We start from the raw sequence: 21,708 nt of genomic DNA on the forward strand, positions 1-21,708 counted from the left end.
CAGCAGCATTATCTACCATCCTCAAATCATGTAGTGCTGCCAAGAATCCAGCACAGAGTGCAGAGGCTACCACAAATGTAGTGAGGTTATCAACAAGGAGTTAAAGGCTGGCGATGCTGTGACCCACTGTATACCTTTTGCAAAGAATTGAGAATTCTGTGCTGTGACCTTTAATTGGCATTGCCTTATTTTCTATTGTGGAGGCAGGCAGGAGTAAAACTCTTCTATGGAGAAAATGATTGCAAGCAACCTCATACCCATCTATTAAAAAGTATTTCCGGATACAAAGTTTTTTAAATAATGATTTTAATCTTTCGGTCTTTATTTTTTTAACTCTTTTAACAGCATTCAAAATTACAAGATAAAAAGAATCAATAGTGCAAATCTGGACAAAGTGTTATGTAATCACCGTATTTAGTCTGAATCAAGAATAAGAAGCTGCATTTTCAGCATGTTTTAGTGAAAGAAGACTTTCAAAGAATAAGCTACAGAAACCGAGACACAAGAGATTTTAGCAGTTTTTCAGAGGACTTCAGCAAGGACATGTAGAGACTGACTGTGTCAATTTAAGTAAAGTGTTTACTGTAAATGTGATTAGGAGTTCGGGCTACTGTCAAAATACTTTTGAGCTGAAATGATTCACTATTTAATGAGATGAATGAGCTCTTCTGTAGTTTCTAGTGTTTTGTGATAGATGGCTTTCCAAAATGCTTCATATAGCTTTGTAAGTTCATAGTATAATATTTTGATCATAACCCAATATTTATAGCACAGGGAAGAGCATTTCAAGTCTTCTGGTCTGACAAAATAATTCAGGATTTTGTGATTGAGACACATTATTGCTATATAATTAGGTGTTTGTTTTTGTAGTATGCTCGTAGCATTGTTTGTTAAGGCCATCTCTAGGTATATTACAGGTACTGCATTGATATGCCATACATGCTTTTGCCATACCCATGTAAATGTGACATGTTTATAAAAATCATATGTCGAACAGGGGCATTTTTCAAAAAAACTACATGAAATGGCAAGACACTGCTTGTCACAGCAATTTTAGCTTAACAAGACAGAAAGAAAAAAATAGATAGATAGATAGATAGATAGATAGATAGATAGATAGATAGATAGATAGATAGATAGATAGATAGATAGATAGATAGATAGATAGATAGATAGATAGATAGATAGATAGAAGGTAAATGGTTATGTTTTTTACAGTGGCTTAATTAACAGTTGCACTGTGTACATTCTGCCACTCCTGTGGAAGAGGAACATCAGTTAAGCCCTTAAAGATGTCCTACCCTGGTTATAAAAGAATATGACACTGAAAAATATTGAATAGACTAATTTAATTATAAAGAAATTCATTTCTGGAAATAAATTTGATAATCAGTTGCATGGAGTCTGTTGGCAATCATGAATAATAGCTCATCTGGTTTTCAGAGTCATCCTGTACTTTCTTAAAGAATTGAGGGGATTTTTTGTTCAGGACCCACTCAGGTGTGCAGATAGTTAACAGCATTCTCCCTAGGGTGAGCTCCAAAAGAAAAGTTGCTAATGGACTCCACGGTTTGAGTCAGTTACAGTCCCAAGTTGTTCTGAAAATCTTCTAACTAGCTAACAGTCATTTACTAACTATTGGTTCAGTCCAGTGGCCATTTGGGCAAAAGCAGCATAGAGTGCAGAATGTCCTGGCAGCTTTCCAATCACATACATAGTTGTTACATTAAAGGTGGCAGTTAGCTACAGGAAAATCATACTGTATCTGAAAATTATCTATAGAAAAATTACAGAGATTTCCAGTCATATGCACAAGCACAAACAAAGCCTATGCTGAAACTAAGTTTGGCTTTCCTTTGTAGGTTTGTGAAAGTCACATTATTATTACTAGGGGGTTTTAGAATATGTGTAGTATAAAGCGACTTGCCTTAGTTACATACATAGATACCCAAGAGTAAAAAGCATTCAAGGGCTTTATTGCTTTCAGCATGTTGAAAATGTAACATGAAGCATGTTTTTTGCTTAATACTAAGCATTGGGATTCTGGCACAAGAGGGCCTTGCTTTTTTGGGTAACAGGGAAGGGAAAATTGTTTGAGTAGAGACTTATCTGAGCAAACAAGGAGTTTCAGGAGTCCATCTCTTGCTTTGCTACTAATCTGATCATCTTTAACAATTTTCAGATTTGATTTTGAAAGGATTTTATGATTTAGACCTTTACATTCCAACAAGAAGAATTTTGGTTACTTTGCAAGAAGAGAATAGTTTTACAGTAGTTTTCATAGTTTGTTGACTAGTTCTGTGGCTAGTGGAATGGAAGAAAACCTGTACCACTCAATAAACAAATAAGCAGTTATGTGGATACATATGAAAATAGCTTTTGTTGTATTTTTATTTTGTAGCTTCTGTTTAATATTTAGACAAACCTGAAACTGAAAAGCTAAACCTAACCAGTACATTTTAAAAAGCTTTTGGCATTACTTCCAGAAGTAACTACAACTTCTAGTCAGGAATAGATCTGTGTGAGAGTGGAAGAGTTTTTCTTCACCAACTTGTTTGAGGAAAGAGAAAGACAAAACTGAAACAAAATAAAATTAAACCAGCAAATCAAGAACCAAGTCAGTGTATCACTTGTGCTTTAAGCTCAAGTAAGCCTTTCCCAATACTTGATTGGAGGACTTTAAATATCATGTAAGCTGGATACATTTTGTGGTTAGACATCCAAGGCAGCCATGTGCTACACAAAGCTATGTCTTTTATTCCTCTAAAACATTATTTTGTTTTTTTCTTCATACACACATAAGGAGTCATTTAGGAATGAAATCATGTATATATGTTTTATATATCCAGTATACCAGGCTTTCTTTTAAGCAGGGCAAACTGAGCAGAACAAACACAATTATACCTTGTGTCAATTACACGAAAGAGTAATATAAAAAAATCAATGCAAATATATTATAAGATTGATTGGTTGATTCATGATTTTAAAAGTTTTATTTTTAGAGTAAATATTTAGAAATTGTATTTACTTGTCAAAGAATGAGCAGCATTCCAAAAAAGGAGAAAAGACGATTGAGAATATGGTGGGGGTGGAGCTTGGATGGGTGAGAGACGGAGTGAGATTAGGTAATATATTGTAATTATAAAGGATGCCAGTGAAGTTCATAGAGTGCTTGTGACAGACTGAACTCAAAGCAAAAACAAAAGAGAGCTGTCCTCAGAGATCTGGAGAGGCAGGAAGGAAGAGAGAGGGTGGGATACAAGAAAGAAAGTTATAGGGAAAAGTCAACGGCTAGACGCGCAAGGTGAGCGTTCAGATAAGTGAAAGTGGCCATTGAGTATATGGAGATGATATTGAAGGAGAAGAGCCTGGCAACAGTGGCATGAGGTAGCAGGCAGAAGAATGGTAGGAAAGAGCTACCCAGTCTGAACAGCTTCTTAAAGTTCGCTTTGAAGAAAAAAAATACCGTTAAATCTGCAATTGTGTTTTAACGTCTGGATTCGCAATTTGGAAAGTGCCGAGGAAATTCTCTCTTGATTGAGGAAGTCCATGGAGGAGAATGAGTGAGAAATGGCAGCGTGGGAACAGCTGCAAACAGCAACTCAGTTTATGAACGAGAAAGACCTGGCCGGGGATAATTGTGAGGCACCCCGGCAATGCTGCATTAGAGACTTGCTGCAACTCGTCTAGAAGCAACAAGCATGAGGATGCCGCCTCGTTTTAGTGATACTTGAAATCTGTGTTACTGGATTTGGATCAGGACTTCATCATAATACTAAAAGATTAACCCAGAAAGGAATATTTAAGAAAAGTGTAATCGCAATGCTGAGATGTGAAACAGGGTATCTCATACTGTGGATATCGTCAAGTTTAGCCAAGGTGAGCTTACCTGCTGCGGTGCGTCTCCTTTGGAATTACTTTGAAAGAAGCAGCTTGACAAGTTACTTCGCGACATTTTACATTCAAGGAAACTTTGTGTATTGTCTTATCGTCTGTTTGTCGTTTTATGTACTAACAAATCTGAAATCCTAAACAGGAAGTTAATGAAAAATGGGATAAGATGTATATGTCTTGTTATGTACTTACTCTCTTCTTTCACATATTACAGTTGCCGTATATTTGTTAATCAGTGCAGCGAACCAATAGGGAGCATACACATTCTTAAAAATTAGCTTTTCTTTCTTTCTTTCTTTCTTTCTTTCTTTCTTTCTTTCTTTCTTTCTTTCTTTCTTTCTTTCTTTCTTTCTTATAGTGACTAATATGGCATAATATTTCTTTATTTGTGTATATGTATATTTAAGATTTCATATACATTTTTTATTATTATTGCAGATCACCACTACAGAAGCTGTACAATGTACAGTGAACTTGACCGAGACAAGGACTACACCTGAGTCAGTACATGTGAAATGGACCAGCCTAGGGGCATTTTGTAACTTCAGCATCATCCACCAGAATAACAGAAGCACTAGTTGTCTGCATGTTTTAGAAGGCAATGGTTCCTATGATTGTGAAGTTAAGAACTTGGACCCTGGCACTTTTTACAACCTGATTATATTGTCTGCTGCTGATGGAGAGTTTGCAAACATATCCATTCAAACAGGTTTGTCTTTACAAATTCAAAAGTAATTTAATATACAAAGTATTTTTTATCTCTCTAATTTATCAACCATGATTTATATGTCTGGTAACTGATATTTCCTGCTTTATTCAAAACCTTTGGCATCACTTATATTGTTGTAGTGGCCATATCCTAACGAATACCAAAAAATCACTGCAGGAATTCACACATTGGAGATATTAAGTATTAATAAATTATAAATGAAAACTCTGAAAAACTCCACTAATTCAGATTTTAAGAAGGTGTTTGTGCTAAGTACCATGTGTTCCAAACATTTCGAGGGAGAAAATAATAGTACCCACATTACAGTGTATTACTACCAGCAACATATTCTTTACTTATGAAATTCATGAAATTTTTCGTTAGTCTTATTATTAGTATGATTTGTAATGCACTTTAAATTGAACTTTGTGGCAGGTATTTTTTATATTTCTTATTTTTATTCTTTTGTCCTTTGAAAGAGGGTTCTATAGCTTTCCTGTTGTTCCATTTGTGCTATATTAAAATATTATGTGACCCTGTACTGCATAACTGGTTTAAGAACATAAATTAATATTTATTTTATTTTATTTACTGCTGCTGTTATGTTATTCTGCCAAGGGACACAGCCTTGCAGAGGTAATTTTGTCATTTGTCTACCAATGTATGTGAAAGTAGCACCTTTAGAATTCAGTGATCCTTTTGGACATATTATGTGAACAGGGATTGACGAGCTTTCTTCAGGTTTCATTGCTGTATGGTTCTCATCAAGGTGCCATCTTGATTTATCTCTTTTCAACATTACAAGATTTTGCTTGTAATAATAGTTAATGTCTGCAGAGTTAAACATTATCATCGGGAAGCAGCTTTCTCTGATTTAATATTTTCTTTTCAGTGCATGTTGAGTTTTTAAAAATTATAACTGGAATGCTTTTTCATATTGTGGTTATAAGCCATGCTTTGTATAGGACCTTGATGAAGCTGGGTGCTTTTTAATTTTAAACCAATACAAGATTTTATCTGGATCTATAACTTAATTAATATTTGTTTTTCACCTTGGAAACTATTATATATAAAATTATTTCAGTTTTCCATTTCTACAAACACGTGTGTGCCAGCCAACATAGAGGAATAATATATTGTATACTGATAAAATAAGCAGGTGGCTAATGGTATGCATATAACACAGCAACCTTCAATATAATTGATGAAAAAATAATAAAAGAAGAGCATTTAATTAGGGATTAAATGTCTTGATTATACTCTTTATGGGTCTTCTATTATAGACTACATCTCCCTAGGATGCTGTACTGAATAAAGTACTTTCAAATTATTGACAGATGTCTTAAAAGGTAATTTATACTATAATCTGGCAGATCTTGACCATGGACAGTAATCCAAGCAAATTAAGATTTCAGAGAGTAAAACTGAAATATGTTTTTACCTGAGAGGTTTATGAAAACTATATCTAAAGCCAGAACACATAGTCAAATGGCAGTATTAAATAAAGACACCATTTCTACATGGGCACTATAATATGCATGTATTTAAGGCTATAACAGAAGTGTGTTTAAATAAAAAATACTGGAATTAAGGTTAAATTGAGTTTAATATGTTCATTATTTTTATTTTTTCAAGAATTATTTAAAACAGAAAACTATAGCTTACAGTCAGTGAATATTTAAACCATATAACGGCTTTCATAGGGTTTAAATTTCTGGAAAGATAATATTAGAACAGTCTGAACAAAGGAATGTGTTGTATTTTCATATATATGGAAGGCTGTCAAAATAATACATCAATCTATCCATTTTGTAACTTGCTTTATACAGGGTATTGCAGGGACCAGAGCTTATACCTACACCATCATATTAGTCATTTTATGAATTATTTGTTTTTGCATTTTTCCAGTGTTTCTCTTAGACCCTAAGGATCTTAGAAAAAGTTTAATGAGAATAGGCCATTTATCCCAACATAATTTAGCAATCTTTAGTTGAGGTTTGAAGGATCTCAGAATACAACTGTATCCTACAATTCCTGGAAAATTACTCCATGATCTGACGGTTTTCTGCGTGAACAAATACTTTATTAATAAGAAATTTACCACCTTCCATTTGTGTACCTGTGCTTTCTTTGAAAGGCTTTTTTAAAATATTATCTAGTATGTCTGCAACTAATGCCATTTATAATTTTAAGCACATAGTATAATTTTAACAAATTTAAACACGTTATTCAATATTTGCATTAAAGTAAATAAATAAACCCCTTCAAACTTTCTTATTATCTCATTTTTTGCAGTTGTTTACTAATTCTGTTAGCTGTTCCTTGGACCTTGATTTGTACTTGACAAATTGTCCTGTTTGTCTTCTTAATCCATTGTGTACACTGACTGGTTGTGGACAGTGATCTATCCCTGATGTCACCTAAATCCTCATAAGGTGTACTTCCAATTACTGTGCAATCAGACCTAACTGTAAAACTTAATATTAATATGCACTAATTTTCCAATTAGCTGCAACATTTAAATTTTGTCAGACTTTATCTATGGTAATTTTGTTCATTCTAGAATATTTGCCTATCTTAATGTTAATCTGCAAGTTTAGCTATTTCTTTAGACAAATTTGTATCTAGATCACGGAAATTAAAAACAGTATTTGCTACAGAGCTGATTCCAGAGGGGCCCCATTTTTAAGATTCCCTAATTCAGGAAAAAAAAAATTACTCACCATAACTGGATGCTTTCAATGTTTGAGGACATTTGGTGCCTATCAGCACTGTTCCCTTAAATTCCAACTTACTTGGTTTGACCACTAACCTCATGTGATAACTTATCAAAAAGCTGTTTATAAATCTAGATAAAAAATTGATTTATTGCTACCTTAATCAAATATTTTTTCTGTCTCTTTATTTGAACATATTAGTGAAACATCTTCACCCAGTCTTGGCATTTCAATAGTTAGCCTATACTTGATGTGTATCATTTGATCTTACATTTAAATAACTGTTTTTAATTTTACTCACTGAGCTAATTAGAACTATAGTTACATTTTTATATGATGCTACAAAATTTGCTAAATTCACATCTTTATGAATTTCTCCAGTATTTCCCCATTTCCAAAAAATACACATTTAAAGGTTTAAATATTTAATCATGTTCTTTTTAGTATTGTGCAGTTTGATCATTTGACCTCTAAACATTTGAAAAACTACTTATGGATAATATCTAATATTTATACAATCATTGGTTGAATTTTATTTAATAGCAATACATTTTAGCTCATTTATTCAATACAGATCAGTACAGGGCAGGCAAGCAAGCAGTTCCTTGACTAAGTTACAAATGATACACTTCAATTGCTTGAATTTCATGTATAAATACTGGATATTGATTTTTATCCATCACTTTTCTTCCCCATAAAATCAATTCTGGATCCCACATGTTATACACAACATACTCATACTTTGGTTATACTTTGCCTATATATCCTTTAAGGTTTGCTTTTCATATGTATATATATAATAATTGGACCATCACACAATAACTTTGTGTCAGAGCATTAATGTTATGTAATCCTTCATATTAACCACGCAAATAGCTTTCTGTAATTAAATGCATTGAATTGTGCACTAGATTAGTTTAATTATTTTTCACAGTTTTTTCTTTCTTAACACTTCAGTGGTTTCTCCACTTATTTTACTTTGTAAGTTTTATTTATTTAAAAATTTTGCTCTTTATATTACTGTTACTGTAATATGTGGGAAAATGCTACTTTTTTGTTCATTATTCTATTTGCTTGAAAACTCCTTGAGGAAATTGATTCTACACAGCCTGCTGCATTCTATTGAAAATAACACAATATAAAACTAAACTAAACAAAACATCTTTCACTTTTTGCCTGGTGTATGGAAATATATTTATAGTTGTATGAAGGGAGTACTGAGAGAAAAGGTAAAACTAAGCATTCCAGTGTGTAACAGAGGCTGGACAACGTCCAAAAAGCAGTCTGTAACAATGCAAAGGCCTAATCTTAAGTGTTTGTTTCCAGCCAGAAGTGCCCCAGCCCAGCCACTTCCCACTTACATTGTTCCTTTGTTCAAACGGATACAGAAAGGACTAAGTGTTTTGTTTTGTGAGGCAAAAAGATTAGATAAAGTCTGCACTCCTGAACTTTACCTTCCAAGCACGCAACATTAAAGTATGTTCACTAATAGCAATTTGTACATTCTTTATGTAAGACAATACACTTGCACGTTTACTGAAGAGTTATGTAACCAGACGGTACAGTAATGTGGCAACAGTTTATGTCCTTTAAACTTGATGCTACCGGTTGAGTGTAAGCATTTTCTGGGCTAGCACATGTTCAGCATTTTTCATGCTTATGTCATATCTTACCAGAACCAATAACTGTGAATTCTGATTGAAAACAATACAATTACAAGACAACATTAAATAAAAAATAAAAATTAAGCTTAAATAGTCACAGAAAAATCAATATGAGGTATACCCTTGCAAAGACAAAAGCAGACAATTACATTGTAACCAACAAGCTATCTATTCAGTGTAAAGCAGAAAAATGTCCACACTGTGTGTTCTTAGCAGTTCCTGTTCTAGAAAGCCTGATATCAGTCTAGCATGAACATGTTTAGATAGCTACACATTTATTTATCTTGCAGGTTTAACTTAGAACATGCTCAGTATAGATAGCTGATTGAATTAGTGTGCTTCCACAGAGCACACTTTACTGTCCACTGTATATAAATGAAGTGCTAAATACAAATTTATGATTCTGTTCTCTTTACATTTAGGAAGGAAAACGATTATCATATTTTAATGTAGCAGTTACTATTGCTATCATCTTAGATTTCCTTATTTCTCCTTAAAAATAATTACATTTTAAAATTCTGAAAGGGGACTGAATGGTTGATACAACTGGGCCTTTATATAACTATTTTAAGGAAAAGACTCATAACACTTCATAATATAGTATCCGTGTACAAAAAGTGTATTAAAAATGGAAGTTTTCATGAGATCTTCTTCTTCTTTTGGCTACTCCTGTTAGGGGTTGCCACAGCAGATCATCTTCTTCCATATCTTGGAAGTTTTCATGAATTACATATCCTTAAAAATAAACATATTTATTTCTTTTCTTTATAGTGTACTGTAAAATTTAATACAACTGATGTAAGAGGTTTATTGTGGTGATATTTAATACAACTGATGTAAGACACTAATGACAAAAGTAATGGTAAATTAAATGAAAATACAATGCTGGAATGTGAATTCATTATAGAACCTAAAGGAATACAAATGAATCCAGGAAAGCTGGGGGTTTTGTGGAAAGACGAGAATGGTAAAGTGGAGCTACTCTTGTGGTAAAAGAAATGTTGATGAGCTGTAGTGTATGCTCTCCTGACAGTGGGTTCAAAAAGGATTTTGTAGTGTTAGCTTGAGTTTCACCCCTACACCTATTCCTCGTGACCCTTTCTGTCTGACCATTGTTAGTCATGCTGTAGTCATGATTACTCGCCCTGGTATTCACAAATACTTTGATGTGCAGCGTCAGCTGTGCATTAGAGAGCAGCACAGTGTGTCATGGTCTCCTAAGATGTTCTAGATTTCTTGGGAATTGACACTGGAAGGCCATGCGCACACATTTTGATGTGTTAAGCCTGTCTCTATTAGGTTCTCTCTTTTATTTCCTGTGCCCCTATCATCACATGAATGCAGCATCATTAACACTGCATAACAACAGACACTAAACAGGAGCCACCAGGATCCAAATATAGGCCAATGGAATGGCTAAAGCCCAGTCCACTGTTCTGCATTTTTCATTTGTTTGTTTGTGCTTTTTCTGAGGTGTTTCTTGAAAATACTGTATACAATGCAATAAGATACAATTTATTTTTGTATAGCCCAAAATCACACAAGAAGTACCGCAATGGGCTTTAACAAGCCCTTCCTCTTGACAGCCCCCCAGCCTTGTTTCCCTAAGAAGACAAGGAAAAACTCCCAAACAAAAAAAAATCCCTAGTAGGAAAAAAAAAATGGAAGAAACCTTGAGAAGGCAGTTCAAAGAAAGACTCCTTTTCAGGTAGGTTGGGTGTGCAGTTGGTGTCAAAGAGAAGGGATTCAATACAATACAATACACAGAACAAAACACAAGTAATCCTCAATACAGTATAATACTAAAATAAAAATTTTACAAGTACAGAGCAGAATTTTGGATTATCTTCACATAGTTAGGTTTTTTCAACTCAAGGGTTCTAAATATGACCTTAGTTATCATCCAGAAAGTGTTACTTAAATATTGATTCTTTTCCACAACACCATTTTTTACTTTAGTCGCAGATGACACCATTTTGTGGAGTAGTTGTTGTCACGTTGCTAAGGAAACGACTAATTATTTAGTAGCTCTGTCAGTATAAAGGTTACAATAAGCCCTTTCTGTTTATCCAGGTTTGTGGAGAAAAACTAGACAAAATTTTGGTGTTTATTTTTGGGCACGTTCCTGGTTAACGTGCCTGGTTATTTTTTTTTTTTTGTTAGAACGTTTTCACTTCAATTTAGGGTTTTGCTTTAATTTTAACAATTGTGTTGCTGAATTACTGGTTACAAATCTTGTCTGTCCCTTTGTTTGCAACTTATCTCCTGGTTATTTTCTAAAAGAGTGGCTGCCTTTCTCATTCTGGCAGTACACCCACTTCTGACATCAGAGGGTGGTACTCCTTTTACAAGGATTTACGATGGTATATAGCAGAAAAGAGCTATTTTGGAGCGTGTAGTCATTTTCTGCTAATTAATTTAAATGCTGGATGTGGTATAAAAACGCAGTCTTGCCTTTGGTAACAAAAAAGATATTTGCAGTAAGGACAGAGTTAAAATACAAACATTAAATAAACTTTCATAGGGTCAAGTAACACTTAAGTGTATATACGAGAAGTGTGGGCCCAGGTATTTTCTTTAAGTGTTAATTTAAGACTGGACGTTTTACTAAGGACACAATGGCTGCTGCCCTCCTTTCTGATTTCTGTATGCACCTCCCTGGTTTTGAGGGGGATAATTTATGTGATGTTCATTAGGAAATGTATGTTGTTTAAGAATGAGAGATGGCTGGTAATAACAGAATATTAAGTTTCAAACAATTCAGGAGACAGTAGTGAGTAGTGAGAAGAATCAGACAAGTGTTTTGGGCACACAAAGCAAATGACAGCAAATGAATGTGTGCAGACATACGCCATGGTAGGCATAGAAAAGTCCAGATCTAGTGAGCGATTTAAAGAAATTGATGTGAATGTGAATGGAAGTGTTGAGTGAATCTGTGTAAATTGAGAACAATAGATATTATTCATTTCGATTAACTTCATAATCAATATCGCCATACATTTCCTGCACCTACTGTATGTAGGTGTATGACTTTTTCTAAACTTTTCTCCGGTGTCAGTAATTTAGTAAGAGATATTTGCCCTTGTAGCTGATATTTTCAAAAACGTAATGTAGACTCTTAGTAAGAGAAATTTTAGCAAATGACTGTTGTTTTTGGACAGCATTTTGGTGGAGAGGTTAGCACTGCAATCTCATATCTCCGAGCATCCTAAGTTTATATTCTGACCTATGGGATTACCAACTGGGATCCTGAGTTGTTTCGTCGTGTAGTGGGTGCGGCAACGCTGTACCAGTGCATGCTCCCCAACTTGACTTGACTTGACTTGCACCACCTCTTTGGACTTTATGTATTTGTGTTTTTTCGCCATTTACTCTGGTTTTATGTTAGTTTGTGACTCTAAATTGGTCCAGTGTGAGTAAGTGTTGAAGGTTTTATGAATATGCTGTGACTTAAAGTGGGGCCCAATCTAAAATTGATTCCTATCTTCTACCAACTGCTTCCCAATTAGTCTCTGGGCTCTGTGACTCCACATTTGTCTCAAAATACTATACTTCATATCATCACATCTCCTTGTCTATCATTTTGTTACTATCAAAGTGCAGTCAGATTTACATTTTTTACAGTGAGTTAAAACTGGGGACTTCAACTTATCATTTGTGTTCCTAGTGCTACTTTCTTTCTAGATTTTTACTCTGGCTCATTACCATGATTCATATTTATTCCTCTTTCTCATTTTTTTTTTTATCAAACTCTAGTTAACTAGTTGGCAATTCTAAATTGGCCCTAGTGTGTTCTTGGTGTGTGTTTGTGTGTGTCCTGCGGTGGGTTGGCACCCTGCCCGGGATTGGTTCCTTCCTTGTGCCCTGTGTTGGCTGGGATTGGCTCCAGCAGACCCCCGTGACCCTGTGTTCGGATTCAGTGGGTTGGAAAATGGATGGATGGATGGATAGTTAACTATTTCGATATTTTTCTTATCTACATACTTACTTGCTTATTCATATAACAAAAAGGCCTAAATATCTATGTTTATTCTGATCTTGAATGCTGTGAGATGAAGTAGAAGGTTGTCATTCATATGTAACAAAAGTTCCACTATTTTCTGCAAGTGTATTTTTTGAGATATTGATGAAGTATATGTTTTTTTTTAGAGCAGCAGAAACAAATTTTTTAAACCTGATAACCTGGGGGAGCTCAGTACTGTCATTTGTCATATGTTGTAAATGGCATGGGTATCAATTGCTGGCAGGGAGCCTGTCAGTGTGGGCGTCCTGTCTGTTTGTAGAGACTTTTGATCAATGATATAGCGATATTTGATTTATCTGAAAATAAAGGCTAAGAAAATGTTAGACTGATGTGTGAATCAGTGGTGGAGATGTGAAGTCCAAAAAGGATCATTACGTATTATTATGTAATGGGTGTGACCCCCATTATGTTACTCAGACATCCTCTGTGAGCAACACAAGTAATTTACTTTATACTAAGCTATTACTGAAAAATGAGCATGACATACAGAAGTATGTAGTAAAATGCATCATACATGCTTTAGTGATTAAACTATTCTTCCTCTTCTACTGCATTCATTGTTCTATTCTAGTTAATTGCATTGCAAGTGACATTGAATGTTGAGTTTCCTGGAGTTTACACTTTACTGCCTACCTCTTCATATACCAATAGTAAAGTAGTCAAGTCACTGGACCCAAAATATGAAGAAATACAGACTTATTACAGCATTCTTGATCTAACGTAACCATATATGAAAAGGACCATTAATATAACAAACTTTTTTAATTCAGTTCAGGGTTATGGGGTGCTGGAGCCTATCCTGGCTAGTGCAAAAACAAGGCAGGAACCAGCCCTGGGTAGAGCACCCGTCCATCACATGATCATTCAGTCATACACCCACATTCACACTTACCCAGTGCCAATTTAGAGTTTCCACCTAATCTAACTTGCGAATCTTTAGGAATGTGGGAAGAAAGCTGGAGTAATTAGGATAAAAACGCAAGGATACAAGGAGAATGCATAAATTCCACACTAACAGTGACTATGCATGGGATGCTAACCCAGTATGACGAACCCATGAATTACCAGCAATATCTACAGCACTTATTTACTGTTTATATTTAGATCAATTTTATTTTAAAATGTAGCCACAGAGATCCAAACACTCTAAAGCTTGTGGTCATTTTTCTTTAAAGTGCTGATTTTACCAGGTATTCATATATAGTCTTACTCCCTAACCAAAAAGATAACAAAAGTCATAGTAAAAATAATGCCTGGTTCAAACTTTGTGTATTTGATTAATCATTCTTTTCTCTTAATTGAAGTTTTCATACAGGGATGAACTTTTCAAGCAAAGTGAGTTAAACTTAAAGAAACAATGTAGATAAAAAGTGGCTGTCCTCATGTTTCAGACATATATGGTACAGCAAAGGTGTATTTTTGTGGTGTTTATCACTGTTTACTGTGAATGTAAAGAAATCAGAAGAACAAATAAAAATATTAGTTTTAAGCAATTAGACTAAAACAAAATGAACTTAATCACCATCAGATTCCAACAGCATCCTTGATTATTCACTGAATCTGAGAAAGACTGTGCTAAAATATCGCAAAAAGTGATTCAAGCCAAGCATGATCAATAGAGAATTGACAGAAATGTACACTGCATTTCTAAAGGCACTTCCAATACCTATTACATTGTTTGTCATTTCTACACCTATCTCACATGAGATCTACATTCCATTATTTTAATTAATTTTTCATTTAATTATTTTATTTTTAGGATTAAATAACAAGAATCTAGAAGAGTAGAATGTAGAGAAAAGCCAAGCAAAATGACACCTTTTATTGGCTAACTAAAAAGATTACAATATGCAAGCTTTCGAGGCAACTCAGGCCCCTTCTTCAGGCAAGATATAATCTTGTAGAATGAAAATCTAGACTGATAACTGATTATGTTGATGATGATAGTGATGAAAAACTAAAAAAAAACAAGTAAACAAACAGAAAATTACACCCATATAATAAACATAAATGTTTTTTACAATTCAATAAAACTTTGTCAAAATTAGTTCTATAATTTCTACATTGACCCCAGAACACAGAAAATGGGAAATAGCAGCTTGCTTCATTAGCATAGGAGTCCAATAAAAAATAAAAGTTGGTCGGAATACAAAGACCTAAAGCCACATGGGGTCCTCAAGGCTTAGATTGAGAACCACTTTGTTTAGCCATTGCTTTTTTTTTTGTTTTGTCAAATTGTCTCAACTTTGTCTTTGTTAATAGATGCAACTATATGAGTGTCAGCTACACATCAAACATCTGTAAGGGAAGTTTACTTTTTACTTTACATCTTTTAGCAGAATGTAGTACAATTTACAATTTTGGCATCACAAATCCTGTTTTGTACATTCAATGTGTAACCATGTTGTGTTTCGTCAATGATTAGAACAATTTATAGAATGCTATCACACTATGTAAGAAGTATATTAATGAAAGGAAGATGAAGGAATTAATAGAAGGTTTAAAGATACAAAAATTTTGGTGAGCTGATAATTGTTGGTCAGTTTTAAACATTTTTCACAACATGAGTTATGGAACAATCTGAGAAATATTAAAAGAAGCAAGGAATTATATTAAAATTAACAATACATTGTTTATATACATTTCTCTTCATTATATTAATATATAAATTGTGTTAACTTTTACATGTACTTCCAAAAGAACCATCTGTGGGTTTTTGAAACTTTATAATTTCCAACCAGTAGCTGGCAAGATATTTTTTGATGATATTTCTTGTTTTTGTGAAGCCAGTCAGACCTGTTTAGTTCAATGTCCATGTAAGGAAGAGAAGCTTCCCTTTCACCGGATACTTAAAGTGATAACAAAACAATTTTAAGATTCCTCTTAACACTTGGAAGGCAAGCTGAGGTAATCTCCAATATGATATTTTTCAGTACTGTACGTGACAAACAGCGCCTTTGATTTCAGGCTGATTTGGATTAAAATATGGGGCCCTGTAAGATGTAAAGGGAAAGTAAAGGTTACACAAGTAAGAATGTGTTCTGAGGAAGCCATAAAAAAAGATGCTGAAGGACCTCTAAAGTCTCTGAGACATGTTTGGCATGCCTTGATTTCTTGTGCTATTTCCTGCTAGTCTCATGTAATTGGCTCTCACGCAACATTTTGCACACATAAAGAGTGATACAGGAAATGACAAATGAAAATATTTGTGCTACATGCAAGACAGTAAAATTAGAGATGTTATGATGCTTCATTTTTATACTAAGATGTTCTGAAAAGTGTAGCGTGTTAAATTTGGCCTGGATAATTTCTTCAAAATAGTACCACATCTGTTTGTGTTTAGGTGCAGTAGATTGATTGCTTTATAAATTAACCATCATTCTTTATTTTACTTTGGAGGAAGGATGACAATAATGAAAAAAATGTTTTGTAGTAGCGAGATAAATATTAATGTTAATAGATAGATAGATAGATAGATAGATAGATAGATAGATAGATAGATAGATAGATAGATAGATAGATAGATAGATAGATAGATAGATAGATAGATAGATATTTCATTGATCTCAAGGGGAAATTGTTGCAGCAGCAGACAGACAAAAACTACAGAGTACAGTAAAGACAAAGAAAGAAAGAAAGAAAGAAAGAAAGAAAGAAAGAAAGAAAGAAAGAAAGAAAGAAAGAAAGAAAGAAAGAAAGAAAGAACATTATTTTGTGCTAATATTTTTACATTGTTTAGTTTTAGCACATGATTTTGGTACAAGATTAAAGAGAAGTAAAAAATGAAGAATGTGAAAACAGTGATGATTTACAACTCAGCTTGACAATTTCTGTTTTCTCAGCTATTCTACATAATACATTAAAAAAATTAGGAATTGCTCAAATATCCTGTAAGCTAGGAATATCCTGGAGTTGGTTAAATCTTTATACTCCAGATGAATCTAGACACAATTAACATTTGACCTGATATATGGCAAATAACGTTTATAGCGGCAGAGTCTTTACCACTAGTGCCTCATGGATTCAGCATCCTGGGTTTGACTTTTGTGGCTAGTTGTTGTTTATTTGAAGTTTGTATCTTTTCTTAGTATGCCGATTGGTTTTCCTCTAGGTATTTCAGTTCTCTTTCCACATTCCCAAAGACAGTTGTGCTTCATTAATTGGGCTTATGTAGGTGAGATTATGTTATGAGTGATGCTTTGCAACAGATTGGTGTCATATCCAGAGTAGTTTCCTACCTTGTTTCTAATGCTGCTAGAAGTAATTGAGAATAATTGTCATTGTGTCTTTATCTGTTATAACAGGCCATGGACCACAAAGAGGTTTATTTTATCCAGAAATTTTGTGAATTTGAGCCTTTTTTATCTCTAAATTAGCCATATCTATATTATTAAGTTAGATGTGATTTAATATTGCCATGATCAATATATATTAATAATTTAAACTCAGGTTTGTCTTACTGAGTGTTTAATTAAAATTTTGTTTTTATGTATGTAAATGTTGTTTTGGTTAATAACTTAATACTAGTCCATTATAACTGCACTAACTGTACAGAACTAAGCTGATTTAGCTTGAATTTATCATAATTTTAAATATGGATATGAAACAGTTTAGAGATACAAGCTGAAGAATAACCTTTTATGTCTTTAAGCATAGACCTCCTGACTTGCTCTTCGAATCACAATCCCCCATTAAGCTGTCATTTGCATATTGTTTGAATACCTTACAAATCTGAAGCTGCTGTATATTAATATGAAACCTTCTGCATAAAGTTGTTTGATAATCACAATTCAATCTTTTTAACTTTAGACCCAAAGGAGCCTGCGTCTTTCAAGATTAAGAATGATTCGTGCACAAGTACAAGTCTGCAGGTGGTATGGCCTCCCTCTCCAGGATACATAGACTTCTATAGTGTTACTCTGCTTGGCTTAGACACAAGGGAGGTTGAAAGTCAATATATTTCTCAAGAGTCTTTGAGGACTTCAGTTACATTCACAAATTTGACACCTGGATCTCTCTATGTAATGAGCATTAAAGCTGTGGCAGGAAGCAAGAGCTCTGCTACATTAAGTACTATAGGGATAACAGGTAACATTGCTTGTTTTTTAAATCTTACTCTATTTCACCACTGAAAATGTGAAATGGTCAAGTTACACTGGGAGGGTTGGAGAGGTTTTCAAAAAGGTTGTATTAGTGGTGGTAAAATAAAAGCTTTTTAAGATGAAGTGCTTCTTTCAATAGAAAACAAATTCCCAATAACATCTGAAAATCTGGGAGAAACACCAGAACTCACCTTTGATTTTTATAATACTTTAAAAGACATGGCTCTTTTCACTACAAAATATGCAACATGCATCTCTAGAGGAGACCACTGAAAGCTGAATTTTTAAATATCTGAAAAATTTCACTTTAAATATAAAATGTACATTATTTATAAATTGTAGTTCTAAACATTTTTCAGTTAATTGCCACGAGAGGAAGCTATAGATTAAAATGGGTTTGTGTATTCATATTTTCCTAGGGATTACATAATGGTCCATTTCTGATTTAGATAAAGCAGAGTTTGGAGACTAGGTTATTTGTGTTGGGTGAATGTATCTGTGCTGAATTTTCAGAAAAGCTGAGATCCTGAAGTCCTAAAATTTAAGTGCCTTTTCACTATTTTCTAAACCAACTTAATACCATGCAGGATTGTGGGGCAATGGAGCCTATCCCAGCAAGCAAAGGGTACAAGGGAAGAACAATCCCTTGGACAGGGAGTCAGTCCATTACAGGGTTAACACACACACACATACGGGTCCAATTTAGTTTCACCAATCTACCTAACCATGTGAGGAAACTGAAGCATCCAAAGGAAACCCACACAAACACACGTTGAACATGTATGGAGGACCCAGGAAGTAAACCCTGACCTCCTTAGTGCAAAATAGGAGTGCTATGACTGCACCCTCTAAGTGCTTTTTTCATTTATATAAATAATCAAGTTATTTCCATACAAAACAATTTATAATTAAAAATGAGTTACGTCTCCCCTTCTGTGTGACCCCCGGTTTTGTAATTAATGTGAGTTACATGGGGATACTCAGGAAATCAATCATGAACACTGACTTATCAACAATTTCATGTTCAACACCTTAGCCATTACATGTTTTCGATAAGAGAATATCCAGCAAAGGGGAATATTAAATACAGAATCATACCTTTTTTACTGATTTCCAAAACAGCCCAGAATTCCATCCTGGATATTGTATATCTAAATGATATCTAAGACCTTTCATCCCTTCTGTGTATTTCTGGGAGAGAGCTGCAATTACTTTGTGGACTCTTATTCTGTTCAACGCTAATTAGGCATATAAAGTGTAAGGCTACTTTGTATATTAACATTAATGTATTCCCTTGTGCATTCAATCTGCAATAATCTGGATTCATTTCAGAGATATTTTCAAAACCTCATTTCTGTGAGATTTTTTTTAACTATTACCAGTATGTCTTGCTGTGGTGGGTTGGCGCCCTGCCTGGGATTGGTTCCTGCCTTGCGCCCAGTGTTGGCTGGGATTGGCTCCAGCAGACCCCCGGGACCCTGTGTTGGGATATACCAGGTTGGAGAATGACTGACTGACTGACAGTATGTCTTGTTATAGTACTTTGCTTGGTATTCTTAATTTTCTTTATGAAATGCATAAAATACATAAAAAAATGATCAGTTTTTAAAATTGATGTTTGCCTGCTTACATTTCAACCTTTGTATTTGTATTTGTATATCCCATCTGAGCTTTCTGTAACCTCCTTTGTTGTAAAGGGTGTGTAGGATGTGGCCAAAGCACAGTTAGTTTGGTGCCATCAGGCAGCCCTGCAGGAGCTGTTTGGAATCTCGCAGGGGCGTCATACATGTACTGTAGATGAGCTTCTTATAATCAGAGCTGAATGACAATGAACCTTTTGATTTTTACTTAAGCAAAACCATTAAATTTAAGTATAGTTTGAATGTATTTCTTTGTTTATTTGCAGTAAATTTATATTTATTTAGCCTGCAGAGAGATTTAAGGTGATGTAGTTTTAAGAATCATTTTCTGGGAAACACACTGAATTGTACACTTTAAAGTGGAAGCAGTTTATTAACTGTGAACACACAAAAACAGTTTAAGCCATTTAACCAGAGATTTATTATCTGCCTAATTTATCTTCTGTGGTGCTGATTATTATTTTTTTTCTGTCTTCTTTTGAAAATTTTTGTTAGTTTTGTATAATTTTATATGTATTTGGTAAATGTTTTATTTTATTTTTATTTTATATCTGTAATAGAATACAAAAATGACCAATGAGAAAAAAAATAAAATACATGTTTTTATGTTAACTGATTATTAACTCATATTTTGAACTCACAGTTCCTACAGCAGTGAAGAATCTGCAAGTCAATAAAACCCCCAGAGGTCTGATTGCAGCATGGCAACATCCTTATGGGAAAATCGATAAATACAGGCTAGTGCTGAGGAATGACACCACTGTGGTACAAAATGTGACGGTGAACAATTCAAGCACTGAACATGAGTTCACTGGATTGATATCTGGACATCTTTATAATCTGACCATTATTTCACTGGTTGCAGGCCTGCAGAATTACAGCTCTAAGCAAGCCAGGACAGGTATAACACTTTATATTATTAGGCTGGTGTAGTCTAGCTAAAAAGAGCTTATTGAAATTACTTTTTGTGCACAATTAATACAATTAATTTTCTCACCTACACATAGGCAACAGGGTTAAATTTTTCATTCCATCCTTTGCAGATACTTAGTTTTGGGAAGTATTATGGTAACGTTCATTAAAAAATAACATTTTAATATGAAACCTTGCATATTTGTTTATTTTATTTTAATCTAGTCATAGAACAGTTTGCATATGTAAGTTCTCTACTGCCCTAATTCTCAAATTAACAAGACTGAAGTACCTTGAAATATTTTAATCAGATGTCACTTCTGGCATTTTTAATTCTATTGACAGCTCCAGCTACAGTTTCAAATCTGAAAGTTTCCAATAGTACATTTGACTCTTTACAAGTCACTTGGACCAGAGCCCTTGGTGATGTAGATTCTTACTCTGTGACACTCTCCAGTAAAACTACTCTGCAAAAGTGGAATTTATCTCGAAGTGCATCTGAAATTTCTTTCCAAAATCTGGTTTCTGGACAAATTTACTTTGTGAATGTTACAACTCAAAGTGGAGAATTGCAGAGTGTAGCTGCCACAATAGGGAGAACAGGTAAGGGAAGTTCCTTCTTTGAGAACAGACTAATGATTTTTACTACTATTTATGAGAAATTTAGATAATTCAATGCTATGGCAAAATGTGTTTTTGTTGTTATTTGAAAAGACAGTATCTTCTTGTGCTTAAAATAGTAAACTCTGAAATAATATTACAATAATGGTTTTATTAATCCACATCAAACTATTGATCATGACAGGCAACATGGAAAACAAACATAATAGCAATCTATCATCCTCTGACCCTCTTAGACCTGAACAGGGTTGTGAGGGGTGCTGGAGCCTATCCCAGCTAGCATAGGGCACAAGGCAGGAACAAACCCTGGATAAGACACCAGTCCATCACAGAACGAACACACACACACCCCAATCTTACACTAGGACCAATTTGTTATCACCAATCCACCTAACCAGCATGTCTTTGGACTGTGGATAGAAACC

The 21,708-nt window shown here is 34.2% G+C and overlaps 1 protein-coding gene across 2 annotated transcripts in view; it reads left to right on the top strand.

Annotated features, from left to right (window-relative positions):
• ptprb (protein tyrosine phosphatase receptor type b) overlaps positions 1-21,708 on the top strand; it is a 136,456-nt gene that overhangs the window by 42,903 nt on the left and 71,845 nt on the right. Inside the window, exons 1-5 of one of the 2 annotated variants that reach the window (XM_028820590.2) lie at positions 3,125-3,879; positions 4,333-4,603; positions 17,818-18,096; positions 20,394-20,651; positions 21,008-21,265. In XM_028820590.2, the coding sequence (XP_028676423.1) occupies positions 3,823-3,879; positions 4,333-4,603; positions 17,818-18,096; positions 20,394-20,651; positions 21,008-21,265 (1,123 nt within the window). In that variant the 5' untranslated portion in view covers positions 3,125-3,822. Of the gene's footprint in view, positions 1-3,124; positions 3,880-4,332; positions 4,604-17,817; positions 18,097-20,393; positions 20,652-21,007; positions 21,266-21,708 lie in introns of those variants that run through there. The other variant, XM_028820577.2, reaches the window with a different exon arrangement.

The sequence above is a fragment of the Erpetoichthys calabaricus genome, chromosome 1 (genome assembly GCF_900747795.2).
Source record: "Erpetoichthys calabaricus chromosome 1, fErpCal1.3, whole genome shotgun sequence".
In the NCBI taxonomy this organism is placed as follows: Eukaryota; Metazoa; Chordata; class Cladistia; order Polypteriformes; family Polypteridae; genus Erpetoichthys; species Erpetoichthys calabaricus.